This window comes from Pipra filicauda, unplaced genomic scaffold (assembly GCF_003945595.2).
Source record: "Pipra filicauda isolate LSUMZ 115617 unplaced genomic scaffold, ASM394559v2 scaffold2_size9829703_pilon, whole genome shotgun sequence".
Taxonomy (NCBI): Eukaryota; Metazoa; Chordata; class Aves; order Passeriformes; family Pipridae; genus Pipra; species Pipra filicauda.
Genome location: NW_024104421.1, coordinates 6,800,078 through 6,820,870, shown reverse-complemented (window position 1 = coordinate 6,820,870; position 20,793 = coordinate 6,800,078). Strand labels below are relative to the sequence as shown.

The following is a 20,793-nucleotide window of genomic DNA, read 5'->3' as shown; positions in this document are numbered from 1 at the left end:
TTTTTGGCCCAAGAACTATGTAGACAAAGCCTCAACTCCATTCCCTACCCTGCTCTCTAGACAGCTTTCTGTAAAAATTGTGTTTAGAATTTGAAAGTCTAACTTGCTTTTCAGAACGGAGAGTAGTTCTCTGTCCTGTGTTCTTTCAAAGTCTTTTGTTAGAAAATATTTGTTGCTTTGGATTGTTTTAAAGCTTATTTTGTTCTGGATCATTCCTTGAGTCCTAGGTATTTATGCATCTGCAAGGAAGAAAATTTGATTCTTATATCAATACTTGGTAAAAAATTATTCTGGTATACCTACAGTATTCCTTTTTTTTTTTCTTTAATCCACAGTCTACAGACTGTGGAATTATTTTTCACTCTTGTAGTGAATATGACTCTCCATTACTTTTTCAATTTTTGTTTGCATACTCAGAAATGGAAGATTTTTATTTTTAACCCTTGTGAGACACTTGTAAGCTAAATGAAAGCTTATAATGGGGAAAAATGTGGAAATGGACAATGAAAATTTCTGTTTTCCATTTTCAAGGGAAAAAGACTACATGAAGAAAGAAATGGACATAATGACTCGAGGGCATGGAAAGGTTCTGAAAAAAATCCATGTTTAAAACATCTCTCTGAAGCTTATAGTGCAACACTGCAAGGAACACATTTGATTTGTAGAAAAAAAACCAGAATACTTTATTATGTAGTTTGTGTGAGGCTGTATTGTTCTTGAGCCATAATGACATTTCAGCTTGTGCAAATAGCTTATGCCAACGAAGGATCCTGGTCTGATATAAAAATTACCTTAAATTAGGTTATTTTAGAAAGCATGTGCTAGCATCTGAGTGGCAAGAAAACATTTCCAAGACTAATGTTAAAATGCTGCTCTAAATTCCCTTTCTCCTTGTCTTGTCTTGTTTTCCTTTTCTTTGTCTTCCAGATCAAATGAAGATTAAATGATGCCACCAAGAAGTATCTTGAAAAAAGACCTTAATCTAATTTTCATCTGGTTGGCAGAGTTATAACGTAGAATTTCTTCACTCCTTTTGAAAATCAGTATATATTATTTTAACGTATTCTTAGAAAAAAACCACGTGATCATACCATAGTCATGTCCATCCAATTTGCTGTCATCATTTTTTTTGTCTACACTTGAACTACAGAACAGAGGTCCTGCATATCCTATGATATTTGTCTGGATGAAATGTATTGTTATGAAAATGTTTCCCATTCAGATTTCCTTTGTTTTCTGAAATAGTAAAAACATATCAATCTTCTGTAATGCTGATGTCCAGTCTGCGATGCAGCTGGAAATCATTTATTCTCAGAGTTCCCTAGAGCATTTCTTGTTGTTTACTTGAAAAGACAGTGATTAAATTTTATCATCTTGGTTACTTGATTGATTCCAGAGTCTTTGAAATGTGAGCTTCTAACTCCCTATGCACATCTCTGCCCCACATAACCTCACTCAAAGGATTTTGACCCAAAGATTTAAAGATTTCTGGATCAAGGCTTTCACGTGCCTTCTGTTCTGTAGAAAGATCATACAAAATCACTGGTTGTTGGTTCAGCTTTAACTCTTTGGATGAAATGTGAAAATCCTAGTAATAGGAATTCTAGAAAGATTGTATGGGGGCATGCATATTGGATGGAATTTACAAAGAAAGGATTTTAATGGTGTGGTGATTTTAAAGAGTGGAGATCTGGCATAGCTTCTGAGTAGGGATAAGAGAAAAAGAACAACTGGGCTAGATTGGAGGGGGGTCTTGACAACTTTATGAATTCAAACATATAAGTTTGCCTGAAACAGAGTTGAGTGGATTTCATGACCTAGAAGGTCTTTTACAGTCCTGACGTTCATAGCTTCAAAGCTAAAGGCTAAAAAAAAAATAAATTAAAATCCTCTCCCAAAACAAACTGGTTTTGACTGCAGCAAAAATAAAGCAAAATAAATCTGTTTGAAAAAGCTTTTATATCTCTTTTTCCAGCTTTCCTAGGCTCCTTTGTTAGTCTCCTTCTCTGTGAATTACAGGGATAAAGGATACTCTTTATCTTTATTGCATCACAAATGGTGTCACTTTTTCCTTCCTTCCTCTCACAAATTAGTGCTAACATTTCTGTTACTTCAAGGAATCCTCCAAGGTCTATCAGTTTTTGTGGTAAGAGTAATCACCACATTTGTACATACCTTTTCAGAATATTTAAATGAAAGGCTGGGAGGGACCTTGTTGGTCCTAAAATTTAGTTGCCATCTACCGTAAGTACGCCTCATGTTTTATGTTATTTACTAAGAAATGTAGGGAATAAATTAAGAGTAAAAGCAAAAAACTCCTTAAGTGAGCAGAAGGAAGAAATGAATGATACCCAGTGATATGTATAATTCCAAGCTCTAATAGGAGCTCAGAGAGAATTCCACATGACTTTGACTTTTTCTTATAATTATCTGTTTAATTATCCAAGTCTTGGATCTAAGCCATTTTCTGTTTCCACATTGCAGATGAGGATTGTTAGAGTTTCATGGGGAATTTGCTAGATCCAGGGCCTGGCAAATGAAGGCATGCAGGAACAAAGTCACCCTGATTTTGATGCAATATAGACTCTGAAGTGATTTATAGATCTAGGACAAGATATATTGGTCACCTTGATAGGAGCTGACACAAAACTCTATGCTTTCTCTGGCTTCTGAGAAGATGAACTCTTGATGGAAGATAAGATTTAGGGGATTGAATAATTTAACACAGTTCAGAATCTAATTGAAACCATAGATTAATTTCCAAAAGGAAAAAATTTGGTGATTAATAAATGCCTACTGGTGAAACGAAGAGGAGAATGGAAAAAATTATATACTGGGGATCTTTGGCATTTGGAGTACTCTGCCTTGCACTGTTTTGACACTAACCCAGGCTCCAAGTATAACCGCAGGGCAGTGACGGTTTGCATGTCTGCATTTCAGAAACTGCAAACATATTCATGACAGTACTTGTGAATGCCTCTTTTAACACACAGCCTGCTTCGTGTATCTATTTTATTCTTTTAGGATAGGAAAAGTAACCTGCCATTCTTGTACCTAGAATTTGGGGGGCAAGAATACCAAAAGGCTTCCTTCATGTGCCTAACAGAAATGGCTGTGAACTGCAGTGTTGACACAGAAAACATCATGTAGTAGAGGCTTTTCCCCTGTTAGCCAGATCAAACTTTGTGCAGTTACTTTTTGCTCCTTTTGTTTTGCCTCATATTTCCTTTTGTAGGATTTCTGTTTATTATTCGTGCCTACTGGATGTTACTTTTACTCAAAGAGATGGTCACAGAAAGGCTTGTTGGCTCAGTTTGGTCTTGCACCTGATCAATACAAGCTGAATAAGGTGTTTGATGTGATAGAGCCAAATGCACCTATCAGAACTTACTAGGGACTTGATGTATTGTAGTCACTTTTTAGCTCTGGGGTTGCTGTTTGAGGTGCTTAGGTAGTGGAAAATTGTTTCACTGTCTTCAGGTAAGTTTCTAGTGGACATAAACCACTTATTAGGTACAGGAGGGTTGGCTTGAGGCTGGAAGCAAAGCTGTTCAGAGCTGCATGGAGCTGCAGTGTTTCATGGAGATGTATCAGTTTCCATGCACGTTTTATCAAGCTGGTCTGTGTGGTGAGGGTTGAGAGAGAGGGAGGAAAGGTTTGTTGGGGTATTGGTGATGTGGATGTCGAGTGGCTGGGAAGCTACCAAAATCTTTGCATTTCCATACACTAGTTCTGTGGGCAGCAGGCGGTGACAGATGCTTAAGAAAGCATTTCTTGAGGAGTTTTTAAGGGTCTATTTCTTTCAGTGCTGATTAAATTTCTTGCATCAATGTTCACTGCTTAGGGTGCCTGAGAGTGTCCTAGGCTGAGCTGCTGTTTGTATGGATAAACCTGAGGAGGATGGGAAGGTTAATGTAGGAGACTAAAGATGACATTGACAAAAGAGCAAAATCAAAGCCTAGTGATTAGTTATTGGCCAAGTATTCTGATGGAATTCAAATTAGAAACTGCTGAGAGGGCTTTATAATACCTCCCTTAAACAAACTCCAGTCCTAGAGGAGTAGAGTGGTCACACAGGGGTTCACAGAGTGGTGATGGGGTAACCCAGGAGCAAGTTTTAATCAGAGAAACCAGTAAAACTGCTGGTAAAATGCAGGATTAGTAAATGCACAGCTGAACGTGATGTGCTGTGGGAGAGCCAGCACAGCTTTTCCTAAGGAAGCCAGGACTGGTAAATCTTGCAGAAATTGCTGAGAGATGCACAAGGCCGATGAACTGGGGTGGTCTGGCGGAGGGGATAGAACATGGTCTTCAGAAAGCTTCAATAGGTTAAGAAAAAAAAGCTTTTGGTATCAAAACTAGTGGTGAAATGGGTGGTGTCCTCATGGTTAAACAACAGTGTAAGTGTAGGAAGCAATGGGGTGGTTTTCAGAGTTTACTTATGAGTTTAGTGATGGGGAGCACCAGTGACCTGTGATGGGAGCAGTGCTGCTCACAGGGAGCGCAGTGCAAGGGGGTAAAGCTTGCTGCTGCTTTGCACAATTAGTCAGGGTGGGTTGCAGAAAATTTTCAGAAGGATCTCTTGACACTGAATGACTCTGCAGCAAATTGCAGTTGAAATGTGAGATCGATGAAGGCAAAATAATGCACATGCAGGAGAAAAAAGCTAACAAGTTTGGACTTTATATTATCATTTAACATCCAGGAAAGAGATCTTTAGATAATTAAAGAGAACAGTGCAGAAAGTATGATGACACCACTGATAAGCTTCTAGTGCAACCAGATGTTGAATATTTGTTCTAGTTCTGGCAATCCCACCTCAAAAAAGACATAATTGAGCTAGAAAACTTTGACAAAGATAGAAGAGCTTCAGGATTAGCAAAAGTCTAAGTCTAGACTGCTTCCACTTGGGGGGGTGTGTGTGAATGAAAGGGTACATGAAGAGATTCATAAAATCACAGAAGGTGTAGAGAGGCAAGTGATTACTCGCTGTTACTCACAATATGATACAGCAATTGAATTATCAGTCAGAATTTTAAAAACAGACAGAAGGAAGTACTTTACATTGCCCATAATTAAATTGTATAGCTCATTACATAGCCTGCTGTGGAGACCAAGACTATAAATGGGTTCAGGGAAGGACCAACACATTCCTAGAGTAAAGAGCCATTACAGGCTATTAAGTGCAAAGGTCTGGACGAAGCCGCCAGCTCAGGAAGTCCTTAAACTACTGATTACTGGAAACTGGGACTGGAGTATGTCAGGGGAAGGATCACCCAATTTGTGCCAGTGCTTCTCTAAACACCTGCTACTGGATGTTGTCAGAAATGGGTTGCTACACCAGACAGATTATTTAATATGACTGAAGTTCGCTCCTTTTATATCAAATGCAAAAAATATGGGAATTGATGTTGCAGTGAAATAATGGTTGCCCTGTGGTCAGCTCAAAAGGAGAACAGTACCTGCCCAGAAGTCAAGCTGGGAGCAGTGAGTTGCAGGGGCACAGTGCAGTCAGCAGAGGTGCATGGGGAAAACTTAATGCCAGAGATTAGCCAGTACATTTTCTTCATTGCATTCATAAGCACCAAATTGCAGGAGTGAAAACCAGCTTGAAACAAACTCAGGTGCATATAATTTGTTCATACAGAGTACAGGTGCTGTCTGGCCTTGTACAGGGATTTTCAAGTTGTGATTGGCAAAGCTGAGAGCTGGCAAGTGTAGGGTTTATCTACATAGAATATTCACAGAAATTCAAAGCTGTTGTGACTTAAACTTCATTATACAAATGACTATCCCTTTCTCTGTAAACATGTAGATTAACTTCGAGAAAAGACTCCCAGAAACCTCTCTCCCAGCAGATGTCCTAGCCATGGGGTCTATGGAAGCCAGTCTCTGCGTTTTTACGTTCTCTCAATCCTGCAGCTGAGAGACTAACCCAATGGGAATTTATGCTTCTATGCAAGGGAGGTAATATCCCCAGCTTTGGAAAGGCAGCAACTCCAACACCAGTGACAACAAAAATGGCAGTCACATTCAGCACTAACTTACTCTTTCTCTTCCAAATAGATTTTTTTCTAGCACTTACATGGGTTGCATACTATTAACTAATTGTTGTGATCTTTGAGGGTTCAGGTAAAACTGTGGAGTCTAAACAACTCATTGGAGTGTATTTATATGCCTTCAGTGGAGGAAAAGGCTCAGTAAAGCCAAAGGCTGGGATATAAACTCAAATCTCCCCTGATAAAATATGTATCCTTTGATCTAATAAGTAGGTTGAGTCTCGCCTGACTTTTCAGCAAAATGCAAATCTAATGCTTTTAAAAAAAATCAGTGTAGTTGAATAGCTTGAATGTTTGATTGCTTTTGATTTTCAAGACAGTCAACTGCTCTGTTAAAGAATTTCCTTAGGGGTATCAGCTGTGGAATTAGTATCAGATATATTTGTTTGTTATATATTCAATGACATAGACATTAATGTTTACCCATGGTTGTTCACAATGGTGATGTGTTAGCTAAGTTGATAATAACATCCACCACAAATTATTGATTAATGGATATGAAAAAGTAATTATCAAAATAGAGCTGATTATTTATGATGCAATATTTCCTAGCTGTTGGTTGCTACATCAGCAAGCTGGCTGCTGTGCCCATTTTAACAAAGTTGTGGACATCATAGTCTGAAGAACGGAATATATCATGAAACCACAGATGCACTTTTTATGGCTGTCTCTTATCAGGGGAACTGTGATTACTTTTGCTTCTATGGGAAAGGCTGACTGTCAAGCCTATGTTCTCATTCATGCACTCAGCACAGTGGAGGTGAAAGTACTGGGAAAGATAACTAAAAGCCAACCATGTTACCTTGCTATTGGAAAAGTGACAGGTGGTGAAATCCGTTATTTAAAGTAATATGAGATACGATCACCTGGTTACTCAGCATCTGTTATCAGATTTGTGCTACCTTCCCTTTCCCCCCATTTTTCCCTCTCTTGTCTGTCTTACACTTATTAGAATGCCATGTGCTTGCTGTTTAGCTTGACCTCCTTTGTTAATGGGAAAGGCTTCTGGGATGCATGCAGTGTGTTTTGACACTCTGTGTCTCTGTTATGAGACAAAGTTCTGATAAGAAGCGGTGTAATAATATGTATTTTTAGCGTGCCCCTGGGCCTTAGGGTCACTTCTGGCTGGCTCATGCAAATTTGCAATCCCTGAGATAATTTTAAGGCTTTTATGTTAAAACAGACCTGAAAAAAATAAAGGTGTTGCTGTCATGCCTGTGGTTTTTGTGCTTTCCAGACAAAGCTGTAAATTCAGCTTGGCACGCAGAGGAAGGGCAGGCTGTTGGCACAAAACTGTGCCAGGTCTCCCCCAAAAGGCTCATCAGCCTCAGCTTACTCTTAAAGAAATGTGGGCCAAGTCTCAGGTTCAGCTGTGGGAGGCTTGCACATCTCTAATTCTGACTTGAAATAGCATCCAAGGCTTGATGCTGAGATATCTGTAGCCATTCATTAGGCATATTTACCTTCCTCTGTTGTGAGGGCAGTAGGTTTGCTTTACCCCTGTCAGTTATGCAGAGTGGAAAATGTGATACTGCCCTATTTCCACCCAAATAAATTATCATGTTATAAAACCACAAATAGACACAAGAATGTACTCTTTTGTTTAGGAAGCCTGAATAACTACATAGATACTGAAAACAACATGGAAGGAGACTAGCAAATATTGAAAGTTTTCTTGAAAAATATGTTTTTAGAAAATGTTTGGAGTTTCTTGTGGTTTATTTCTCCAAGGCCTTAATCTAGTCATTGAGATGGGTGGCTTATGTTGTACTGATATATTTGGCATAAAATCTTGCTAAATTGTTTCCTCCTGATACAGTGTCAGGTGGTAAAAGTCTTTTCCTTGGTCTTTTTCTCTCTACTGGGTTTCTGTCAAAAGCAAAATATCTTGGAAGAAACCCTTAATGTCAATGTCTTGCCTGCTTTAAAAAGAAAGGGGGCATTGAACGATCAGAGGCTGATGTTAATGTTCTGAGTTGTTCATGCTACCCACAGGAAGGGGGATTTAAGAGATTCTGATTCAGTTCTCTTGGTTTTTCCAGAATTGCACTGAGAGCAGTGAGGCTTCCAAGCTCCTTTACTGTGGATATGTATAGCACTGTATATTTTCAGGACAATGAAAAGATTTATTTAGCATATGGCTGACCTGGATTGTCTCCACTGGCTCAATTGACCTTTATTGCCTTGGGACAGTGGTAAGATTAGGAGATGCTATAAATAGCTGTTGCACTGTGGGAGTGGTATCACAAAAATGCACTTTACACAAACAGACTGTCATTTCACTTTGTGGAGGATGTGTGTATTTGGCTTACAAAGGGAGATATCTCCCTGAGATGATTTTTGTCCTCTTCTGAATCACTGCAACCGGAGCTGTGAGATTATTTTGACCACTGCCATCAGGTTCTAATATATACAATGCAATAATGTTAAGAAGCTTTAGGAAACTGACTGTTCATGTGCTGCTGAGCTTTGTATTGGCAGTGTACTGTGCTTCCACCTTATGGCTCACTGTTGGAGGCAGCTCTGTCAGGGCTGGATGCCTCTAGGGAGACAGGCAGTGGATATGCCCCCAGTGCTGTGCAGCCAGCATCAGAAGGGTTTCTGGTCACTATCTATGACTTCTGAAGGAGGCCACATCTGTGCCTTCAGAGCTATGAGATAAAATTGAAATATAAGTGGAAAGAAGCTGTAATACCTTGTGGGATGCTGATAGGATCAAAGAAGGTAGTAGTGTATGATTCCTCTTCCTGGTGAACTGATGTCCCCATGTCTTGTTTTACATAGTTGGATGCTGAATGGATGACTTTTTCTATTCTATAAACTAGGTAAAAGCAACAAGTGTTACATTCTTTGTATAAACTCATATTTCGTTCCTCCTATAAAAGGTGTTTGTAATTATGCATAAATTTGATTCAACAGATTCAGTTGGTGTGTAAGGAATAGGTGTAATGCATGAGGACTCCACAGAAACTGGCAAACATAACCATATACAGTCCACAGGGCTTGATATTTGAGCTTAATGCCAGATGAGTAACTGATCTTCATTAAACAGTAATTTCCAGTGATCACATTACTTTATTCTTTTCCTAAACTGCTTTAGCAGAAGATGGCATTCAAGCACCATTTCACTGAGGCTGAAATGAGATGCAGTGCTACCTCTTCTGATTTCTGGAGAAGGGTGGGGTGGATGTTGGGTAATTATATTGGAGAGAGATATATATATATATGTTATGTATACACTCCATTTATTTGTGTGTTGTTTTTTTTTTCTTTTTTTCTTTTCAACTTGCAGGAAAGCAATCTCCAGGTCAGGCCTCCAGCACTTGGCTCCTGTGCATTCCCTCAACATTGCAGTCTCCAATGGACCAGTGAAGGAACCAAGAGCGGCCTTAGAGTGGACTGTAGGTATTTGGGTTTTTGGCAGTTAATTTGAGCAGTATCTCTAGTTAGTGCTCTCTCCATCATTGCATCAACATAAGACATTGTGTTGCTATCAGAATTAGTGCTAGTCATTAGGAACATGTTTCTATTATGAACTGAAGCACAAGGCAGAGACATGAAAACTTGTGGGGACTTGAGCAACACAGGACAGAGCTGTTCAGATTTTCCATCTTGGAAGCTGCCTGACTACGTTTGCTCACTTCCCTCTTGAAAGAGTCTGCTATCAAAGGTTGATCTTATTTTAGCAAAACAGGGTTTTGTTCCTCTGCTCAATGGGCCAAAGTTTAAGGCTGAAGACTCATGTCAAGTTGGCTGTGTCTGTGGAGTAGGTAACTGAAATCTTTGACTACAATTCTTTGTAGGTATGGCTAGATTTCTTCTGGGCCCAAGCTGATGTGTAGACACAGAGAGCATGTTTCCATCCCTCCTACTTTGCTTCTTTTGGGTTTCTGGGCTGACCAAGGCTGACCAAAAGTTAAAGCAGGTTATTAGGGGAATTGTCCAAACTTCTTTTAAAGACTGGCAAGCATGGGGCATCTACCTCCTCCCCAGGAAGCCTGTTCCAGGGTCTGACTATGCTCTCTGTTTCCTAATGTCAAGTCTGTGCCTCCCCTGGCACAGGTTTGAACCATCCCCACACACCTTACATGTGGTTGTGCAGTGGTATGAGCTAAGAAGGTGAGCTGTAAGCCAGCAGGTCACACAAATGACCCATTTAAAACAAAGCATACATTGGATTTTACCCTGAGCTACTGGTGAAGAACTTGGTGCATTGCAGTACCAAGGCACCAGCCAGCCAAGTGGCTTTTAGGTGAAGATAACTTTTGATTTGATGAATATGGCTTATGTTTATCTTTGTTCTCTATACCAAAACTGAATGGCTTTCTAGATTGCTTGCTCTCCTTCAACCCCAGCTGTTGCATTTGAAGTTTAAGGGGATGAAATTTTACAGGTTGTGTTGCAGGAAGTTGGATTAGATTCACTAGGATGTTCTGCAGTTTGAAAACTTGTGTAGAATCCTCTTTGAAGTGCTTTGGAGAATACCTTGATCTTTCATTCCCAAAAACCCAGCCGCTGATTCAGCAAGGTAGTAAAAATGTCTGGTTTAAGTCATTGCTGCTGTTTAGTAGAAATCTGAAGGATCAGTCACATAAGTGAAGGGTTAGGCACATTAGGCTAAGTTTAAACACATTTCAAAATTGTGCTTAGAAAAAACCAAGAGCAACAAAATGCCAAAACAAAAACCCTGAACCCCAAGTCCAACAATCACAGCTTGCCCTTTGTCAAAGTCAATTGTCTGCTACTCCTTTTACCAGACGGTTCCTCTTATGATCCTAATACATAAATACTGCAAGATTTGCTATTCGTTGGTAAATATTGATTAAATATTGTGGGTTCTAATTGTGTTTGTGTGGTGTTTTTGTGCTTTACTTCCTGGCTTATGTTTTAGATTTTTGATCAGTTCAATTTCTTAGCAGTTTACAGCCTCTCAGGTTGGTGTTGCTGCTTTACTTCACACTTTATTGGAGAAGGGAGACAACCCTGCGGCATATGGGGAAAAGGGACAGGATAGTGAGTGGCAGACATCTGTGGCTGTGAGGAGCCTGAACTGACCAGCTGTAGTAACTGGTAAATGAGAGAAAGGTATTTCTTGAATCTGTGGCACAGTAAATGTAAAAGAGATAACAGGGAGGTGGTTTGGAGACGTGGGGAGGTTGAGATGGGCCAAAATTTTATAACAGGTAGTGAATTTCAATAAAGAAAAAACCCTAAGTTTTAAATTATTTTAAGTCCAAAGGTGTATGTGGTAGAGGGAAAAGATATTTCGATTAAGATGTGTCAGAGCCAGACAAGAAATCTTTGTATTTAGTCACTGGAAGGCAACAGTGATCAGTGTATGTTGGATCCCCGTCTATTCTGTCCTGCTCTTAAGTATTTCTGAGGCTGATTCTCCAAGGACCCATGATGGGAGATCTTTCCAAAGTCTAAACGACGTAAACATAAATTGTCACTTGACTTAGCAGGGAGGAAATATTTTCTCCTGCAGTCTTCACGGTAATAACTGGAAAGAATTCCCTGGCCATTGCCTTCATTTTTGAGAACTCCCAGCAGGTGATTTGTCATTATCAGATGGTCTTGTGAACAGGACACTGATTCAGAGAGTGGGATTTCTGTTCTCTGCTCTGTCACTTACCTCGTGAGTGAGCTCAGATGAATTGTTTTGCCTCTCAGTACATCAGCCACTCTAGCTGTAAAACAGAGGTGATGATTCTCATATCCCTTAAGACCTTTTAAAGAAAAACCAGTATTCTTATTGTTGTTGCTACTATCTGTCTTCCCTGAGGTTTCTTTTCTCTGACATAACTGCAAGTATCCAGTTTCATCACATTTGTTACACTTAATTCAAGTTAACTTGTAGTTTTGATGTATAATTTAATGTTATCTTTTCACACCAGGGTGATACAGAATATATTTTCTGGAATAGGTGATGTTATAGCCAGAGGGGAGTGCAGAGTATGCCTTACCAAAAAAGAACCAACTTAAATGACTGTTCCTGTGATATGTTTATGCATATCCCCTTCTCCCACCCTTGCCCATTTTAGACATCACTCCCATGTGTTAATAATAAAGTAATTCTAGACCAGATTCTCAAGTAAGTACAAACTGATCCACCTCATACAGTGCCTTTGTACCCTCGAGGATCTAGATCTTTGTGTATTTTTCTACTGCCCTTTACTACAAAGGAATATTACCATAAGTTAGCACACAAAGTCCTACTCTAATTTCCTTTTAAGTACTGCCTTCTAGCTCTTGCTTTCTTTGGTGCCTACAAAAATATTGATAGCCATGAGGATACTAATGTGTTGAAGTTCACACCAGCCAGAAATACTTTTTTTTTGTTTTGGGTTTTTTTGTTTGTTTGTTTGATTTGTTTTGTTTTGTTTGTTTGTTTTTTCATAGTGCATTTTTTCTGTTGATGTCCATTTCTTGTCTTCTCCCATGACACGATGACTTAGAACCCTGGTTATATCTCATAAGTGGCATTTGAAGATATGCAGCTTTCATTCTTGGAGGTCAATGAAAAAACTTGACTGATCCTTGCTTTGTGTTCTGTGAACGCACAATCAAAGTTCTCTGTGTGCAAGTTGAATATTTATTATAACCTTATACCATACATTATATGTATAAAAAGCAAAGCCAAAAATCTTATAGATCTTAACAAAACCAGAAAACTGTTGTGTTGGAGTAGAAGTTGAAAAGTGGCATTTAGCAAGATGTGGAATCAGACTTAGCTCAGGAGGGTTGTAGAAGGCACCACCCGATTCAGCACAGATGGAGTAAGGAAAGCCAGACCTCATCTAGGGTAGAATCTAACAGGAAGAGGAAGGTAGGAACAACAGTAAAAACGTTGAATTGCTGCTGAATGGGGCAGGAAATGCGACGCGGATGATCAGGTTAGGGAATACTTAGACTGAATATACAAAAGTCCATGGGACCTGATGAGATGCACACAAAAGTGCTGAGGGAGCTGGCTGATATCACTGCAAGGACAGTCTGCTGTCTTTGAAAGGTCAGAGGAGGTTCCTGAGGACTTTGACAAAGCAAATGTTAATTCTACCTTTGAGAAGGTCAAGGAGGATCCAGGGAGCTCCATACTGATCAACCTTACCCTGATTCCTGTGAAGGTGATGGAGCAAATCCTTTTGGAAGTAATTTCCAAAAATAGTAAGAATAAGAAGTGATTGAAAGTAGCCAGCATTGACTTGTGGAGGGGACATCATGCCTGACCAACCTAACAGACCTCTATAATTAAATTACTGACTTGGTAGATGAGGGGAGAGCAATGGCTTTTATGTTGACTTTTGCAAGATTTTTGACACTATCTTCCATAACATCCTTGTGGAAAAACTGATGAGGTATTGGCTAGATAAATAGACAGTGAGGTGACCTGTATCAGTGAGGTATTTGTAATAAGTGAATGTGACTTCGCAATGAATCTGTTGCATTATATTCTGTATCTTTTTGGCAATAATCAGTAGTTTTGTCCACTTACTTTCATGGACAGTAGGTGTTTGGAAGTGCCTAGTGATGTATTATACTTTGGATAATTAACGTGTGTGCTAATGCAGTAATCCATGTTTTACATATGATGAAACAGTTCCCTCAATCTAGATCAATTTATTTATTTTCCCCATGGATGGTCTGGCTTCTGCATCATAAGTTCCTAAAAGCTATACTAACTTTTACACTGAAGGATACTTCCCTTCCATTAGAGTGTCTGCAAGACTAAGTTTTGTATTTGGGAACTGAGTATTCAGTTGAAAAGAGATGTACATTATCAGATCACTCATGAGAAAAGGAGATCCCTGGGATGTGGGTATTCCATTAGTCACATAAAAACATGTAGAAGTGGTAAGAATTCTAGTTCCATGTAAGTAAGTTGTGATGAGTGCAAGCTCCGTGCATACTTAAAAATTGCTGAATTTTTTGTGTGGATGACACACACTGTGTTCTGGATAAGTAGTTCTACTTTGCTGTTTATTTTTCATGAAGATTTGAGAATATTCTTTCCAGAGAGATCTAAACAGAAAAAAGGTCTGTCATATTTCAAAACAGTGGCCATAGCTTTTTATTTTTCCAGTGGTATTGAGGACACAGTGATAATGCAGAAGGTGCCCTACCTGAAACTAAGTATTTTTCCCTTTGCTGAAGGAAAGCTGTTATCAGACAAAATAATGGTTCATAAGGACATAGGGAATCATCATATCAGTTGATAGCATCTGGACATTGCTCCTCCACGAAGACAAATGTTGTTATTCTGCTTCTGTATACAGATGATCTCTCAGATGATGGTTATGAGGATCTCAAAAACTCAGAAGAGAATACAGGGTGATTCATGCAGAGATGTTGGTGGGGGAAAGGAGAATGGCAGAAAAAGGAAGAGAATGTGGAGAACCAAGACCTAGAAACTGAACACCCAAAAATTCTGAAAGTTGCAGCCTACATATTTTCATGGGTTTTTGAAGTAACATTGTAGTACCATAAGTCCATGCTGTTTTATTTTATTCTATGCCCACGTATTACATTTGTAACTAAAAAATTAGTGACTTCTATATGAAAAATATTCCCAAATTAAAATTTGCTAAGGTGGAGTTAAAATTGAGAATGTATATCAACAGAAAAACCTTTGAGAAATTGTTGCTGTTTGCAACATGAGTTATTACAAAGTCTGGAATTTTAGAGTTGAGGTTGAAACACAAATCAAACATGATAGAAAGACATTTGGAGAAAAGACATCCAAACAAATTTGTTTCTGCTCAATAACCACCTCATAAAGAAAAGGGCTAAAGCTAATAATTTTTGCTTACAAATATGTTTAATTAAGTTTAGATTGATGAGCACTACTTTTGTACTAATCATAAGTATCACCCAAATGCTTATTTCCAAGAAGATTCATCTCTCTTGCTGGAGTGTTAACAAAGGGAAAATTTTCTTAATGGCTTATTTTAGAAATCTGTCATATATTATTTTGCAGAATGTCAGTCAAGGCAGGAGTGGAGGAGAGCTCCATTCTTCCTGTTACAATTGGAGTTATGACTCTTTTGAACTGGAAGTTTGGGCTGACTGGTTTATTTGTTTGTCTGAATAGCTATAGCTGCTTGACATGGCAAATTAAAGCAGTCAGGTCTATCTGCAGTGGTTTTGAAACCATGCTGACTGGAGCCTGAAGAGCAGTCAGGTATGGAGATACTTGAGGGATTTAGAAAAATGGTAATTCGTGTTCTGTCATTTAACTATGCTGGAGCACTTGAAGAAACCCAGTTGAATTAGTGAAATGTGCACAGCAAGTTATGAACACGAGCAGGTAATTACACCGTTCCCAAACTCCTAGTCCTTGAATTCTTATTTCCACTTCACGGGGGATTGTGGGTGGGTGTTGTTTCATATGTCTGCTATACTGAAACTATTTTTGTTTGCTATTAAGGTGGTAACAGATCAGGAGCAATCAAATGGGAGGTCTCCATCTGGGGGAGCATATTGAGTTCATGTGTCCCCTGTGAGGCAGGCTGCATCTGCCAGGAAAGCACTGCTCTCTCCGCTTCAGCGAGCAGGGGCTCTTTTTCTTCCCAGGACACTGAGTTCACACACTTGTGAAGGCTGGGAAGCCAGGCGAGAAAAGAGAGTTCCCACTTTTCTTTTTAACACCAAAATATTAGGCCGCAGTCATTTCTGTTTTATCCACAATGATGGATAAAATCCATTTCCACATAGCAAGTCAAAGCAAACCACGTCAGCCTGAAAGCATGATTTGACAGGTCAGCTAAGCTGCCCTAGCACTCAGCTGGTACTGAAAGCATCAGTTCCACTGAACCCGTCTTTAACCCACCCCTCCTTATGTCAGATCCAGCAGTTATGTGGTCACAGGGTGAGTCATTTTGTCTAGCTGATTTGGTGGATAAGGTATCTATTTCTTTCTATTCTGTGTGTAGCTTTACAGCCACCAGATTTGGCATGAGGAAAATGGCAAGAGCATGAGACTGAGGTTGTGGGACAGAAGGAGAAGGACTGCCTCTTTAGAAGCCATTAACTTCTAAAGCCAACGTAGACACATCGAGTAAACAATAAACCAAACTGGCAAATTTTTAATGAAAAAAACCCCTCTGTATCAAAATATACAAGTGATGACAGAGCCTTTACTGTGGTTTAGCTTTGTGTTAAACAGGAGCTCATACTAGAGGTGATCCCATGGACGTCTATCAGCTTATGTGCTGGTAGATGGAGAAGAGTACCCTTTCATCCATCATGTTGTGGAATACTGCCTGTAAATTTTGCAGCAGAAAATACTGTTTTGTTGCAGTCAAAGTTCTTCATGGAAATGTATTGATTTTTGTAAAAAATTTCTGTCAGAATTGAATGAAAAGTTTGGCTTAGAAAAGGTCAAAGCATTTTCCTTTGACTATATCATCTTGATTTTCATATGTGGCAACAGAATGTCTCATCGTATAAACGACAGAGCCCTGTAAAATTTAAAACAGCAAAGTTCAAATAATTCCCTTTGATCTTATTGAGACAAATTAATAGACAGGAAAAGATTTTTGAGGGAGGGCATTTCATCTTGAGAAGTCTCAGGTTTTGCTCTGATTCATGATAAAAGATTTTTCCAATGTCAGTTTGCTGGAATTGAAATTGAGTTTTTACACACAGTGCTGTGAAATTGTTTGTGGCAGTAGGTATCTGGAGGTATTTCCCTCATACCAGGTGAGGTTATTTACATTTTTGTTACCTAGTAGTGTCAGAACTCTATCATAGCATGAACTACAAAGTTCATCCTTGTAGTCTACTTCCTAATTTTATTTACATGGTGATGTAAAGTTAGACATATAAATCTATGATGCAGTCTGGAACAATAGAGAACAACCTCAATCAGTCTAAACTAGGTTATGGAAATAGGCCACTTCATCTTTAGAAATCCTGATGGCAAGTTATGTGGATGTTGTCCGAATGAAGGGGTGTTTAATCTATTTTTTAATGTAATTTTTATTCCTTGTTTAAAATTATGTTCCAGGAGCTGTGTGCTTTCTCACTTAGCTTTCGGAGTTGATCTTTCCTAAACATCTTTTATAATCTACAGAATTTACCTCTGAGTTGTAATCTTTGCACTGTTTTGTCAGCAGAGAACATGCTCAGGTCAAGCACTCTTTGATGAGCTCATATCCTGCTGCTTTGGTCCTCTTGTCTCACTCCTCAAGAGCTAGAGAGTATGTTAATATGTTGGGCAATACTGTGGGCATAGTAATTTTATTAGTATGTGACTAGGCCTCCATGATGTGCTGTAAATCCAAGATAGTTCTTGCCAGAGAAAATAGCTGTAATGCAAGGATAAACATGAGAGAAAGAGTTCACAATCTGAGTAATTTACCCTCTAAGAAAGGCTTGAAGAATTATTTAAGCTAGTACAAGTGTTTAGAAGCTATTTTGCATTATAAAAGTGTTGAAAAGTCCGACCTAAACTATTGTGCTCTAATCTGTACAGTTTGGGAAACTCTCTGTCCCAGGGGGTCTACAGTTCAAGTGGATAGACAGACAAAAGCATGATAAGAAATGGAGGTATAGAACATTGTGCCACCAAATGAAGATTAATCAGGGTGCAATGGCAGTAGATTGGAATCCCAGTCTCACTCTCACCTGGGCCCTTGTGCTGAGGGATAATACTGAGTCTGACACCAGTGGGAACATTTCTGATGAAATTAGAAGACCTGTAGGCAGATAGACCTCTCACTAGATAAAAAAAACAGTGTTGGTCTTGTCCTCTTAGTTTATTTGAAGTGAACACCACAGTTGTGGTAGAACCATGTGCAGACTTGCATAGGTCCTGGCTGTTGTGGATGCATGCATACTCTAGAGAACAAAGGATTTTGCCGCTTCTGCTTTTCTCCATTACCTAAGAAATCCACATGGCAAGAGAAGTTTTCTCATTTTATCACTTTGAAACTGTCAGTGGTATTTTAAATAAATTATTTTATCCAAGATGGCTATTTCAGAGCATCCTGCTGTCGGACGCCATCTGTTTGGTAAGCGTCATCATTTGTGACTTCTGCAGTGTGGGAACCAAATGTCAGACTGTCAAAGCATTTTCTATCATGCTCTAATTCTGGCTGAACAGAAATCCTATTTATTCACTTTGCTCAAGTAGTGTACAGTAGACTTTTAGGCTTTTTAGTCATGCCAGGATTACAGTCAAGTGAAAACCATGGTCTATCTACAACCAAATTTCCTTAGAACAAGAATTTTTATAGAATTAAGGTACAAATTGGATCAAATGAGTCTGTCAAGGCAAAGTCAGATATCACCCAGTTGATCACTCCTAATTGTCAGTGTGCTCAGTTGAATGAATTATTCTTTCATATATAAAGTCTGGTCTCTCCTAGCAGCTTAATGGTTTGTTGATGTATTCACGAACATAGTGTTGATCCAGCCATTTTAAAGAAAGCATTTTCCCATGACTAAATTATCCCATCCTCCTAAAGCTATAGTCAGTGTGTTATTTTTCACTCTTGGGCCCAGTTCTCAAATTTTTGGGCCTCTCCATTTGAAAGTTCAGTAGCTGTGTTTTTGTTTCATCTCTCTTGATTTTCTGTTTCTTTAAAATTCTGTGTATATCTCATGCTTACAAAATCTAAATTACCAGTTAAACTATGCAGCATGTGGAAAGAACATCAGTAAAGTTTCACTGAACAGTGCACAAAAATACTTTGGTTTCAATTGGTGACACATCATTTTATCATCAGCATCCTTTGAGCAGGGGTGGCCAGCCAGGTAATACTGTTATGTGCTATGGCTTTGTGCTGTAGAAAACCAAAGCAACACCTAATGGTGTGGTGGTTGTTTTTCATTTGTTTTTTTCTAGTTTATTTTAGTTTTTAAAATTTGTGTTGCAGATCAGACCTTTTTTTCTTTTTCCCCTCTCCCCTCTCTATACTCACATGGCTGAATTTCACAAAACAGATTAACAATCATCTTTTCTCAGGAAAATGCTGTGAATGGAGAGCATCTGTGGCTAGAGACAAATGTTTCTGGGGACCTCTGCTACCTGGGGGAGGAAAGCTGCCAAGTCAAATTCTCAGTGAGTTATTTTCAGATTTCTCTTTCTCTTTCTGAGGTAACAAGCCTGACTTCAAATTGAAGCAGTGCTCAGTTGCTTGGGAGCTTGAATTGTTTACCTGTGTTCCAGAAGGGATACAAAAGGGGCAAAAGGCTACTGTTAAAGACTTCATTGCTTGGGGAAAAAAGCCCAAAACAATTTTGAGTGACCCAGATTATTTACACAGTGAGAGTGTATGTAATCAACAGCTTTAAGAGAAAAGAAATTAGAATATCGAGATGTTTCAGAAATGTTCAGAGAAACTAGTCTATTTTACACAAACACATACACAAATATATCACTTATTGCAGTCTCTGAGAGTACGGTCTGATCAAATTTTTGTGATTTTAATCACTGCAGGGATTTTAACTGAATTTTCCAAACTCCTGAGTGCACTCACCGGCAATGAGTGAACTCATATTCGAGTGTTTACCTCCTTCTATTCGAGAATATTCAAGATTAGCCTTCTCCTATTGAAACTTCTCTGCTGTGTATGAAAACGTTTCATTGGATTGATCTCAAACCTGTGTGTGTCTCTGACTGGGAAGTCACTGTTACACTTCCAGTCTCCTCCAGGGGCACTTCCCTTAGTGTTTCAGTTAAATTGCTTCACCAAAAGAGAAGAAAAAAACCAAACCTCCTTTATTTTGGTATTTAGGAAGCCACCATCTTTTTGCTTTTATTTAAAAAAATCCACACTTCAGAGCATTTAATTCAAATCAAAGCCTTTTGATTTACTAACCACCCCGAGTTTTTGGGGCACTTCGATCCCAAATATCAGTGCTTTCTGTCGCACAAATTTAATATCCATCTCCTGAAACTTCTCAAGTGAATTGGTTATTTCACAGCATATAACAGTAAGGCCAAGCCAGAGAAGTCTGTGCCTCCTTTTGAATTCTAAGGCGAAGTCCCAACAATCTGCTGATTGTTGGTAATATTCAGGGGAAGTGTCACTGTGTGTTTTTGCTCATTGGTCCTGAGGCGCTGGGGTTTGGTGAAAGCTGGAGACAGGACTTGTTTGGTTGAGTGGACCTTTGGTATGATGGTTCTGATGTTCTTAATAGAAGTTTGCCTTTCTAAAACTGAGTAACTAGTTCCTCATGATTTAGCTCATTAAAAGTAGAGTGGAAATTTAGTAATATGTTGCATATGATTTGCAAGGTTGTGTCTTCTTGGTAAACACAGAGATAAAAAACATACTTGAAGTTATCAAGTCACAAAACGTGAAAGCTCAGTCTGCTATACAATGTCATGGTTCTTCAGATGAAAGATTATAACACCCCTCTACATACATGTGAATATGTACAGTTAGGGTGTATCTGGATAATTATGAGAATCAGTAAAATTATTATAATTATTCCCTAATATGAACTGAAACTGTGTTCCCTGTTCCTTCTTGAGCTTATTTAAATATGTTGAAAATTCTAAAGAAATAATTTATTAGAGATTTAAATGGACATGAATAAATTGAATGCAAAAATCTGAAGAAAAGAAATCTCAGCTTACTGTGTATTTATAAATCTTCTGTCCCTAAAGAACAAGTCTGTAAGTTAAATTTCTATGAAAATTAATTCCACCTGATTAATTAAATTGAGTTTGTGGAATAAAATAAGTCAGTATATTCTCTCTTCTGGATGCATTCTCTTGCCT

The 20,793-nt window shown here is 38.7% G+C and overlaps 1 protein-coding gene across 6 annotated transcripts in view; it reads left to right on the top strand.

The window, feature by feature from the left end:
* The window catches only part of DGKI (diacylglycerol kinase iota), a 205,421-nt gene that overhangs the window by 66,748 nt on the left and 117,880 nt on the right, over positions 1-20,793 (top strand). For all 6 annotated transcript variants that reach the window (XM_027743775.2, XM_027743776.2, XM_027743778.2 and 3 more), the window contains exons 2-3: positions 9,352-9,460; positions 19,030-19,125. In XM_027743775.2, the coding sequence (XP_027599576.1) occupies positions 9,352-9,460; positions 19,030-19,125 (205 nt within the window). The remainder of the gene's footprint in view (positions 1-9,351; positions 9,461-19,029; positions 19,126-20,793) is intronic.